We start from the raw sequence: 12,569 nt of genomic DNA on the forward strand, positions 1-12,569 counted from the left end.
ATGCAAAGAGGTGTACAGGCTTATATCTGTTCTACATGTGTTGCATACAGTGGCCTTTCACATATTATGCCTGCTTCTGGCTACTCAGGCATAATGCCTCCAGCTACCTCCACTCAGGCAGGGAACACCTTTCCACTCTGATGTACCTGCATCTAAACTGAGCTCTGAGAATGTACCTTTATTCCCAGCTGCTGTTGCTACTACGTTGAGGGTCCAGTCTTTGTCTCTTGCCTTCTCAGATCTTTATGAACACAAATTCATTGAGTGCAGGTTTATAAACTGCACCTTCCTGGACCAGAAGGAGGGATGTCACCTGGACTTCGAGCAGGAAAACGACTTCCTAATTTATCTTGTCAGTTTCCTGGGTAGTTTGTCCGTGTTGCCTGGCAACATCATCTCAGCACTGCTCATGGACAAAATAGGAAGGATAAAGATGATTGGTGAGTGAAGATGATGGTCAACTGACATGTCAACAGCTGGGTGCGTGGATGACCTTGGGCATGATAAAGGCATACTGTGAATACACAGGTGTCTGTTTCTGTGCGCACAAATGAAAAATGGTCCGGCTAAGTGGGCAATGAGTCACTCCAATACCAAATAAAGCAGAGGAGTCAATGGTTCAGTGAGTAGGGCACTAGATGAGCACTTAGGGCACCTGGGTCCTATTTCATAGATTCCAAGGCCAGAAGGGACCATTGTGATCATCTAGTCGGACCTCCTGTCTTACACAGGCCATAGAAATGTATCGCTCTGCAACTGACCCACTGTAATAGCATGCACAAGTCACTCCCCCTCTCTGTGCATCTCCACTCCCACCCTTTTTGTATTCTGTTTATTTAGACTGGCAGCTCTTCATGGCAAGGGTTGTCTCTCACTCTGGGTTTGCCCAGTACCTAGCATATGGGGCCCTGGTCTTAGTTGGGATCTCTAGGCACGGTTGTGTTGATAGTGATGCTAATGCAGATGCCTGTATCATCCTTTGTGGTAGAGGCGAGACAACGCTTATTTGTAATTGATATAGAAAGAGATTCTTTACTATGGCTTTTGGACACAGAGAGGACCCTATAATTCTCTCTCAGGACCTCAAGCTCCCAAACTGAATAAACTCAGACTGTACCTAAATCCTGGACTGGATCAAGCATCCATGGACTGGATTACTGATTATGCTACATACTGATAAAGGTGTCACCTTCTTGTCTTGTGGGACTAAATTCTCATTTTATGTGACTGTGATGCATACACAGGGATTTTCTGATGTTGTTTCACAAAGTGGCCAGGTAATGTCATCTAGTGCCAATATAGCTTAATCACATGGTGGGATGGCAGCACCAAGCTGTATCAACATCAAAGTAAATTGAGAGCTCTTGTAATGGACATGGGACACACCCAACCAAACCAAAAGTGTCCTGTCAAAAAACTGGGATAGCTGACAAATGTTAGAGCTAAATAAAAATCAGAATTTCCTTACTGCAGGAAATTCTGATTGTTCAACATTTCTTTTCATCCCAAATTGGGACAAAAGGTTGAACTGCTGAAACTTTTCACAGAATGAAAAGTTCTGAAAAAAATTTGAATTTGAAAAAAAACCTCACATTTTGTTTTGGCATTTTTTATCAAAACAAAACATTTTAATATGCCCAAGCTGAAATATTTCATTTTGGTTTGTTGAACTGATCCAAAATACTTCATTTCCAATCAGTTCAACATGAAACTGCATTTCCCTGTAGTGGTACATTGCTTCATGGGAGCTTTAGTTCAGGTTGCCTGAAGCCCCTATTATCCCCCATGGGCTATGCTCCCTGACCTACATCTCTTATGATATACCCGAAGTTATGTGACTCTCATGATGCACCATGTCACTTAGTCAGAGGAATGACTGTGTTGCATTTTGGGACATGTAGTCTGGCCAGGCTCAGCCCATAGGAAAGAAAGGGGACCCAAACTACGATTCCCATGAGGCAATGTGCCACAACAAGGTAATTTAGTTTTATGTTGAACTGATCTAAAATGAAACATTTAGTGTCAGTTCAACAATCCAAAATATTTTGATTCAGTCAAACTGACCCAAAACAAAATACTTGGTTTTGGTTTTCCTGACAGGAAATAGAAACACTGGAAAATCATCCTAAGGGAAAATTCCCAGCTAGCTCTTGCAGATATTAACAGTGTAGCCACTATATCATTGAGGCTAATGAACGATGAATGTTCTCACTTTCTCCCTTGGGCTTGTGCATAAAATTAGAGCCCCTATGAAAATGTGCCAGGCAGTTAAATAACATCTTTATAATTAAGGGAGACCCCAAGTGCTTTATACCATTGACTGCAAATTAATCCTGAGATTACTGATGAGCCAGGTGATTTGAATGCCATATAAACTGCCCTAACTCCTCACCCAAAACTCAAACCATTTTTCAGCTTCAACAACCTTCAGACAACTCTTCCCATTCATCAGTGTTCATGTTGACTTGCCTCTGCTCATCCTGGGTCCAGCTGGAACTCTGCAATACCACACGAAAGAACCCATGTGTGTGATATCTGCAGGGTGAGACTATTGGTGACATCAGCCTAGTACCAGATTTCCAGCCTGTTTCCTGGCCCCAAAGAGCTAGACAGCATCATTTGGGTGCTGAGCTGAGTCTTGTGGAGATCACTCATCTCTAGGGAGAAAATCCATCATCTGAAGACACTTCTTATTAATGGTGGATTTGGCTGCCCAGAGATGCCAAGAGAATGATGCCAAGCTTTCTCTCCTTACTTCCCTGGCAGGTGGCTCGATGCTGATTTCTGCAGTGTGCTGCTTCTTTCTGTTCTTTGGCAATAGTGAGTCTGCGATGATTGGCTTGCAGTGTCTGTTCTGTGGGACCAGCATTGCTGCCTGGAATGCCCTGGATGTGATCACTGTGGAGCTCTATCCCACCAGTAAAAGGTAACTATGCTTAGAATATTCTTCTCTTTGATTTCTATTCTCTGACTTCAGGCACAGCCACTCTCACATCTTAAGAACCCGTTATTGAGTTAAAATGTATGCGATGGAAGGGTTTGTTGTTTTTTAAAATCTCAGAGGTCCTACTACTTCTGTGGCTACCTTTGATCAGCACAGGTATTCAGAAGTAGAAGTGGGCAAATAACTGATTTGTTGGTTTGGTGGCCGTTCTGGAAAAAAAAAAAGAATCAGAAAACCCCTAAACAGTTTGGGTTTAAATGAATCTAAAGATTTTCAGCACTGTGAGTGAATCAAAGTAAAGCCCATTTGGGGTCTGTTCCAGGGTAGGTGGGTAGGATTTGAAAGTGGGTCTCCTACATCTCTGGTAAGTGCCCTACCCACTGGGTTCAAGGTGATGTGGAGATGCAGATCAGGGGAGTGGTAGTAGCAACCCTACCTCCTCTTCCTCTGGCTGTTTTGTGAATGGCCAAAATGATCTGTGTCAAATTCACAAATCTTTTCCAGTTGACCAAAACTGCATTTTCTATCAAATAAACTGTTTTCCAAAAAACTGTGCCCAGCTCTATTCACTAGCCTTATTGTACATGTAATATAACTTGCGTACATGTATTTGCACAGGCAAGTGTAAATTACGCACAGACAGAACTTGTATATGAAGACTCTGTCAATTGCATGCATGTGATTAGAGGACAGGTTGAAGCCCCTTTGGAAATGTGTCCTCCAGTTTCTTGTCACAGTGTACCACTCCTGATTATTTTAGCTTCCCATAAAGATGTGGATTTGGGAGATGTGGCACCGTATTCAGGTTTCAGGAGTGAGTTTTTGAGAGAAGAGCCTGTCTACATCAGGATAGTGACAAGTCTCTTCTGCCCTTTTCAGTCTATTGATGACGGCTGTGAGGGAAGTACTGGGACTGCACTGTGACAGCAGTGGGCTCAGCTGCTGGGTGAATCAGGGTGTGTGGGAGCACTCTGACTCTCCAGAAGTTACTCACTCTAACCAGCACTTGGAGTGGCTTTGATAAGCTCTAGAGTAAGCTGTGCTCATCGCTTTATGTCCACAACCAAACATTTATCCATGACGTGAACTTGGTGGTTTATTTGTAATGAAAGAGGTGCCAGGGCTCAAGTAACTTTTTTACTTTCATAAGTATTGCAGCAAGCCCAGAGGTGCCGGGGCTCTGAACTGCCAAGCCCAGAGGTGCTGGGGCTCTGAACTGCCAGGCCCAGAGGTGCTGGGGCTCTGAACTGCCAAGCCCAGAGGTGCCGGGGCTCTGAACTGCCAAGCCCAGAGGTGCCGGGGCTCTGAACTGCCAAGCCCAGAGGTGCCGGGGCTCTGAACTGCCAAGCCCAGAGGTGCCGGGGCTCTGAACTGCCAAGCCCAGAGGTGCCGGGGCTCTGAACTGCCAAGCCCAGAGGTGCCGGGGCTCTGAACTGCCAGGTCCAGAGGTGCCGGGGCTCTGAACTGCCAAGCCCAGAGGTGCCGGGGCTCTGAACTGCCAAGCCTAGTGGTGCTGGGGCTCAGCTGAGGCACAAATTAAGCATTGTGTGAACTCCAAGAGATGGTGGTGTGGAAATAAATAAAGGCTCCCAAATATACCCTGCCTTTCCCCCGCAAAAAAGCTCAGGGGCATTCATTCAGTCTGGCTCCAGTTACTTGCTGGGAGCATAGACTCTGCATATCAGATCAGACTGTTGGTCTACTCAGCCTGCCATCCTCATGCCAGCAGTGGTCAGTATCTGATTTTTCAAAGGAAGTTGGACGCTCCATGACATGCACCTGAGTAAATGTTCAAGTCTGCACTTGTGGGGATGGGGAAATTCTTTGTTGACAATTGCTGGCGAACAGCATGTGCTCTGATGCATGAGGTTCCATTAACTTCCATCGCTCAAACCAATCTTCATTAAGAGCGTAACCATTACCACACTGGATGACAGCAGTACCTGCTGCATCATCCTATAATTAGAATAGGAGCTGCTAGTATTAGAGGAGTCGTGCAATGACACAACTCTCCTTTACCAATGGTGGAACCAACCAAATAACCCGCAGTCCCTGTCTGACTCCTAATCACCACTTTCTGCTCTTCCTCTCCTGCAGATCAACAGCCTTTGGCATCCTCAACGGTCTCTGCAAGGTTGGTGCCATCCTGGGGAACTCTATCTTTGCCTCCTTTGTCGGGATAACCAAAGTGGTTCCCATCCTTCTGGCCTCCTCTGCGCTGGTTGCAGGAGGACTGCTAGCCCTGAGGCTACCAGAGACTCGAGAACAGGTCCTGATGTGAGAAGTTGGGCAGCAGGGAAATGAAGAAGAGCTACAAAAAAGAGCCATGTCTAGAAAAATCAAAATGTCCATTTATCCTTTTCTGCGGATACCTCAGATATGGGGAGGGGGGAAAACAACCCCTAATTTAAGACCATTTCCCATCCATGATTGGCTCTTTGCAACCAGGGTACATACACACTGCAGCACTTTGCTCATTTGCTTTAGATCCAACCCACACTGGGGAGAGACTGAGGATCTGTCCTTCCCATGCATGCATGGGCATAACTGACACAAATATTAACAGCAGCATTGTGTGTGCAGGAATCAAGGGGGAGAACAGATTCAAACCCTTATATGCCCTGGATGAGTTGCAAGAAAACATCTGCATTTACAAGCTGTCTTGGCTTGCAAAAGAACTGGAAGATAGTTAACAAACCAACTCTGCTGAGGTTAGGTCTAGCTTTGGGGGTCAAGATTTCCAAAAATGACTAGTAATATGGAATATCTTGATTTTGGGGGGCCCAATTTGAGACACCTTTCAGGGGCCTGATTTTTAGAGGGTAAGTGCTCAGTGCTTTCTGAAAATCAGACCCCTTTATATTATCTCTAGTTGGGCACCCAGCATCACTAGTCATGTTCTTGAGCCTAGATTTTTTAAAAATAAAAATATATCCTATTTCAATTTCTAATTTTAAATCTCTATATTGTTCTCACCAAGAAGAATCTAAAACTAAAACAAAACTAAAAACCAGTCCCACTAACCCAAGACATCCAGAGCAATCCCTAGGAAGAGACGTTATTCTTGTCTAGTTAACAGTTCTTTAATGGTGTTGATTTTAGGATATTTGTATAATAGGATTTTTTTTCTGCCTAGTTCTGTTTAAGAGAAATTGGCATGATGTTGGGGATTCTGCAAACCAAATGTGTATATATTATGCGGTGTAAATAGGGGACAATTTTTGTTTAAAGTCTAGAGGATGGTAACTACTAGAATTTACCAGCATTTTAGCCATATTAGTTAAGGAAAATGATGTGTGAGTTTCCTATAGATTTGGGTCTTATTGAAGCACTGTAAGCACAATTATTTATAGCTTTTTAACCTGATGTCTAGAGAATGCACTTAGCAAACTTTCATTGTACAGTACATTTAATTGTCTGTTAAGTGGGATAATGAAGTTTTAAATTCTGTAAAGATCATTCTTGGAATTCCTATGATTCCTCATGATATGACTTTGGCTTTGCCACACAACTAGACACAAAGTGATACAGTAGAACCTCAGAGTTATGAACACCAGAGTTACAAACTGACTGGTCAACCATACACCTCATTTGGAACCGGAAGTACGCCCTCAGGAAGCAGAGATAAAAAAATGCCACTACAGTACAGTACTGTTCTGTTGTTAAATGTAAACTACTAAAAAAAAAAAAAAGGGAAAGTTTAAAAAAAAGATTTGACATGGTAAGGGCACGTTTCATTTAAATTAAGGTGGTTAAAAGCAGCATTTTTCTTCTGCATAGTAAAGTTTCAAAGCTGTATTAAGTCAACGTTCAGTTGTAAATGTTTGAAAGGACAACATAACGTGTTCAATGCCCGTTCCCCAGATGTTCGTAACTCTGAGGTTCTACTGTACACGTTCAGTTGCATTTTTGGATATATATATATTTTGGAAGCAAGAATGAAAGGCAAAAAAATAAATCTTCCGCTGCTCATAACAATACAGATAATGCTAATCAGACCATTAGCAGGCACAGAGGCGGGCTGGCATCTAATGGGACCAGATGAGTCATGGGAAATTTGTGTCACTTATGACAGTTTGTGACATAAAAAGCTGTTTGGTACTATTGCCACTGTCAAGTTTGATGGAGAAGTGGCACAGTGCAAAGGAAAATCAAGGTTCCCATTTGTGCTTTTAAAAATCACTGGTTCACATTTGAATCCAAGCTGAAAATTGACAAAATCCACAAGGATTTCCCCTTTACCAACAAGGCAGCAGTGAAATGAGTTATAATGCCACAGTTACCATAACATAATGCATCTTACTATACAGAAACTACTAGGGATGATCACTAATTTGGCTAACAGATCACTAGAAACTCACATGCTGATTGGATTTTGGAGTTATGGGGATCGCTTGCTCTTTGTTTTGCCTTTTTCCCCATCCACCCACTGAGTTGAACTGCCTTGTCCACGTCCTCCCTCTCCTCTTTCATGACCTCCAAAAGCCATATTGATCTCCCCACTGGGTCCCCTGCCTTTAAGAATAGGAAAATGGCCACTCTGAATCCCCTATACCTGGGGTTAAAGACTTTAAAGTCTAACTCCTCTGCTTCACAGAGGCAGTTATATATAAGCAGTAACTCACATTAATATTGTCCCCTGATAGCTGCGGGATTCATTCATGGCACCACTGTAAGGAGTATATTTTCTACAGTAGAAGTATACAGATATATGTAAATCATGGGAAGCAAATGTTTCTGTGACTTCTTGGCCCTGACACTAAATCTCCATTGGGTTTCACTGTTCTGTGGTCAGCTCAAGCAAGGAAATTGCAGTATATAATTGTGAAACTCCCAGGTTACAACTGGCTATGGATTTTTCAGATTTAGGTTGAGGTTTATGAAAGTAATAAAATCATGAGCTGCTGTAATAATTCTAGGCTTCTTATGCCTCGTGTCTTCAGCTTACAGATAGCTTTGAACCCTTCTCTACTAGTCTTCGAAAGGGCTAGATCCAGCTTTCTTCATGCGCAGCACCCGTTCCCTCGGAAAGACTGAAGCTAATGCTGCTATGTCCTTTTAAATATGGCAGCAGTACACGGGCACCTCCTTAACCCCTTCTCTGCTGCTGAAGATTGTGTCCGAGAAAGCAGCGTTCCCTAAAAAACATCCCATCCTTGCCCACTGCTGGAGGTAGACATGTACTTCAGCACTGAAGAGATCACAGACTTCCTTGTGATTAAACCACTATAGGGCGACTCACTCCATTTGTCTCGGTGTACTTAGGGAGAATGTTTCATGTTCTGGGTGATTGTATTGCATCACTCTGTGATGTCGAGTTCATCTCTATTTATTTTACTAGGCATTGTTAGTCAGGTAAGTATGTAGTGCTGGGACATTCAAAAGTACTAACCTGACCCAATTGTGTTCTGCACTGACTTTGTACAATGACTGTAGCCACAGTGTTTATATTGAAAAACCCATCAATTCCCTCCTGAGGAGGTGGAAACTGAGAGCTTCAGTTATTGGAAATGGGGAAGTAGGAGATGGTCACTGAAACTTTAGAAGCCTTTCTTCTTCCGGGGATTAATCTTCCCCAGAGTCTGCATGATGGAAGTTTGGATTCCATAGGTTTGTGGGGACAAAATACTAAGCAGTAGACAGTGGGTATCAGGCTTACACTAGCCAGGGACATCAGCTAGATGATATAAAATGCCTGTTGCCTCTCTAATGACTATGAATCAATCACTCAGAGGTGCACAGGATGCTGCCCTTGTATCTTGATGGATGGTACAGTTCTTGTCTGTGAACTTTGGATGAGGAGTTCACCAGCCCAATTCTAACGTGAAAGCTTAGACACACACTGCATCTGATCACTAATATCACAATAGTCTGAGAAGGGATGATACAATGCTAGGGATATAACAAAGACTGTAGCATGGGGAAATAAAGCCTTGTTTGTTCTTATTACAGAGATCTGTCAAATCCCTAAATACACCCTCAGCACATCCTGTTTTTTGTTCACCTGCAGCCCAATTATCTCCCTGTAAAGCTGCACCCAACCATCCAGTGATTTTATCCTCACCTTACTGCCTTGTAGTTTTTAATTAGACTTGGGGCCAAACCAAAATGCTGGATCTGCGCGTATGCTGAACTTTGGGAATGTTTGGAAACAGATCTGAATTTTGAGCTGCTGCCAACTCCTTTTCAGAATCAAAACCGTGGATCCCAACAGCCCTGTATGTTGGGAAAGTTCTGATTTGGATCCAAATTGTGTGGACTGGGCCCATCTCTACTGTTAAATCTTTTCCATATGTAATTTCTCAGACAAGACCAATATTTTACCTGCCTATTTCTGGTATTTGCTACAGTTAAAGGTCATCTCTAGTCTTAGAATGTCCTGGATACACTGGACCATCCACAGCGGGGACTGGTTCCTGGCTATAGGAAGCCCTCTTAGTGAGCTTCCTTTTCACTGAGTATTCGCTCCCCAAAGCAGTTAGATTTCATAGACTTTAAGGCCAAAAGGGCCAGTATGAACATCTAGCCTTACCACAGGCAATAGGAATACATAATGAAGGGGGGGTTCTGCCTCAAACTCCATGGATCTCCAAGGATCAGCCAAAGGCCCATCTGGCTCTCTCCATTCACACAGTCCAGGGCATAATGGGTGAGACACATGCCCTACCACTTGGCCAGGAGAAGCGAAGCATGTAGAGAATCCCTTCTATGGATGACTCTAGGGGGTACAATCTGGCCCTCTGTGCTGACTTTTCCTAACTGTAGAGTGGAGTTGATGAGACTCACTGGCAACACAGGGGCATCCTGAGTCTTGATCCATTAGTGTTTGTAAGCATGCTGAGATCCTCAGGTGGGAGGTACCAGAGAAGTGCAAAGGATTACTATTTGTGCTGTTCTTCATCTTATTAGAATAAAGATGCCATGGCACTTACTGGAGGATGCTAGTCTGAGCATCCTGGCCCCATTCTAATATGGAGAATTACATACTGCCTCCCTAAGTTCCCTGTTGCTTTAATTGAATAGAATACTCTCCATCCCTTTCTTTACCTTAGCTGTGCAGAGCTTCCTCTTGCTTAGAACTGCCTCATTCAACCCCAGTGGTGGCCACAGTTTGGCAGAGGGCGAGGTGACCTCTCTCTCTGTATACTGTCAGCTGTAATTCAGGACCGCTCTCTGAGACTTTAAAAAGGCAATATATGAACCTGTCATAATATTATTACTGAAACATGAGCCACAGATCCAAAATCTGGAGCTAGATCCAAACTTCTTCTAAGTTGGTAGTGATCAGATCTGGGGATCCATTACAGAGATAGGATGGAGCCAGATCTGATCATGGGATTCTATTTGGGGACAAGTGCTCAGATTTTTAGTAATGGAATTTACTTTCCAGAAGACACACACACGGGGTGTTCAGGCCAATGTGTAACAGAACCCCATGCTCCATGTGTACTGGCAAATCTCTCTCTTACATGCTCACCACTGTATCAGCAAAGGCTGCTTTTAGGGGGGAAACAAACCAGGAAGAGTGAGACAAACAAAACCAAACCAAACCCCCATAACTTCTTTGCTGTATGTTATTCTAGAGCTCTCTAAACTTGTATGCATTGTATGTTTCACTGTAAATAAATATCCAGTGTGGTACATTTAATGGAATGTTTCGTGTAGATGTTCTCTCAGCTGACTCTGTATGTGTGAAATGGCCAATTCCATTTCCTTGGTTTCTTTTCTTTATTTTTTAAAAAATGTTGGTTTGATCCATGTCTGACTGTCACTGGAAAATGGAGTCATAGCAATGGACTTTGTTTTTGTTCTGTCACATTAAAATCTGGAAGAAATAAAACAAATTCTTGCCGTGTCCATGCTTCAATGTATAGCTCACCTTCTTCTACTAGGGCTGTAGCTGCTGACCGTTCACCTCAAAAATAAGGGTCTTCATTGTATGTAGGATACCTGTATCCTCCCTGCCAACTTGATTAAGTCTCATTCCTACCACTGTTTTGTCAGGTCTGATATTTTCTAACGTACTGTACAGAAAACCTCGTGTCTTGAAAGCAACCGATGGAGAGGGCACCCAAGAAAAACAATGACCTCCAGACACAGCAAAATTGTGTCTTATTGTAAGAAAAGACTTCATAAATAAACATTTCTCTTTATAAGCTAGTACCACTGTCACCGTGACTCAGTGGGTCACAACTGAGAATACCAAATTCAGGACAAACTGCCGAGAAACACAGCAGGACACACACCAAAAGTGGTGGTTATTATCCCATAAGATATACCAAACCAGCAACAAAAGTAAACTTCTGTCTCACCGCACTGGCTAACAAGAAGTCAGAAAAGCAGTCTCCTTAGGCATTCCAGTCCTGGATTCAACACCCAAACACTAGACTTAAATATGAGTGGTTGTTTAAAACCAATTTCATCAAACAAAAGGGTTCTTCCGATCCACATACCCAGGTCAATATACAACTCAGTTCTTACCCAATAATCACGCTGTTGCCAGTCCTTTAGTATCTAAAATCTAAAGGTTTATTTATAAAAAGAAAATAAAGAAGGAAGGAAGGAAGGAAGGAAGGTGAGAGTCAAAATTGGTTAAAGGAATCAGATATGTACCACAATTGCAAAGTTCTTGGATCAGGCTTGTAGCAGTGATGGAATAAACTGCTGGCTTGTTAAGTCTCTGGTGCTTCCAAATCACTGGAAGGTCCTCAGTCCCTTAGTTAGAATGCTCCCATTAATATAGTCCTTAGTCCAGAGGTTTGAGAAGGGAAGAGGCAAATGGAGATGTTTCCAGGGCCTCTTATAGTTTCTCTCAGGTGAAGAGAAACTCACTGTGCAAAATTACAGGTAGCAGATGGTGTTTGGGGTCACATGGGCAAGTAACATGTCCATGCCTGATTTCGCTTGGTCACAGCAGAAGACATTACCTATATTCCAAATGAAATGTTCACAGGCAAGTCCATTAAGTGTAGATAGGCATATCCCATGGTCCATTGTGAGTTAAGTGTTCCTTGATGAGCCATTTAACTTGAATAGTCCCTTCAAGATGTGCAGGCTAAATACCTTGTGGGTGCTACCCAGGAGCAAACATATTTGAAATACAGGTATAAAGCCAATACTCAGAACTTCAAATACAAAAATGATACATGCATACAAACAGCATAATCATATTCAGCAAATCATAACTTTTCGATTGACACCTTACTTGACCCCCTTTGTACAAGATTTGTTGCAATTATATAACAGTGGTAGCAACAATGATCTACATGGTCATATTTTAATGAGATAACATCACAACCACCAATCTAAAACAAAGCTATATCACCATGGAGTCATCCATATTTTCCACCTGTAATTATGTGTAGACATGGTTTAGGACATGCAGATATCTAAATATTTAACTGTGCTTGAAAATCAGGTACGTAGACATCTAAGTGGCATTTTCAGACTCAATTCATGGCTTTCTGTGCAAAAAGGGAGGCCAGATTGACAGACAGCAGGACACAGAGCTGTAGACAGACTAGCACATAGTATATATGTGTACACAAACATTGTAGCCATGTACATTTATTATTCATCACACAGCCCCCTAACGGTAGAGGTACTTACAGTCAAATTAAAAGAA

The 12,569-nt window shown here is 42.7% G+C and overlaps 1 protein-coding gene across 6 annotated transcripts in view; it reads left to right on the forward strand.

The window, feature by feature from the left end:
• SV2B (synaptic vesicle glycoprotein 2B) overlaps nucleotides 1-10,788 on the forward strand; it is a 102,391-nt gene extending 91,603 nt beyond the window's left edge. For all 6 annotated transcript variants that reach the window (XM_073304204.1, XM_073304202.1, XM_073304206.2 and 3 more), the window contains 3 exons: nucleotides 240-440; nucleotides 2,767-2,926; nucleotides 5,042-10,788. In XM_073304204.1, the coding sequence (XP_073160305.1) occupies nucleotides 240-440; nucleotides 2,767-2,926; nucleotides 5,042-5,225 (545 nt within the window). In that variant the 3' untranslated portion in view covers nucleotides 5,226-10,788. The remainder of the gene's footprint in view (nucleotides 1-239; nucleotides 441-2,766; nucleotides 2,927-5,041) is intronic.
• The last annotated feature ends 1,781 nt before the right edge of the window (nucleotides 10,789-12,569 follow it).

The sequence above is a fragment of the Lepidochelys kempii genome, chromosome 10 (genome assembly GCF_965140285.1).
Source record: "Lepidochelys kempii isolate rLepKem1 chromosome 10, rLepKem1.hap1, whole genome shotgun sequence".
In the NCBI taxonomy this organism is placed as follows: Eukaryota; Metazoa; Chordata; order Testudines; family Cheloniidae; genus Lepidochelys; species Lepidochelys kempii.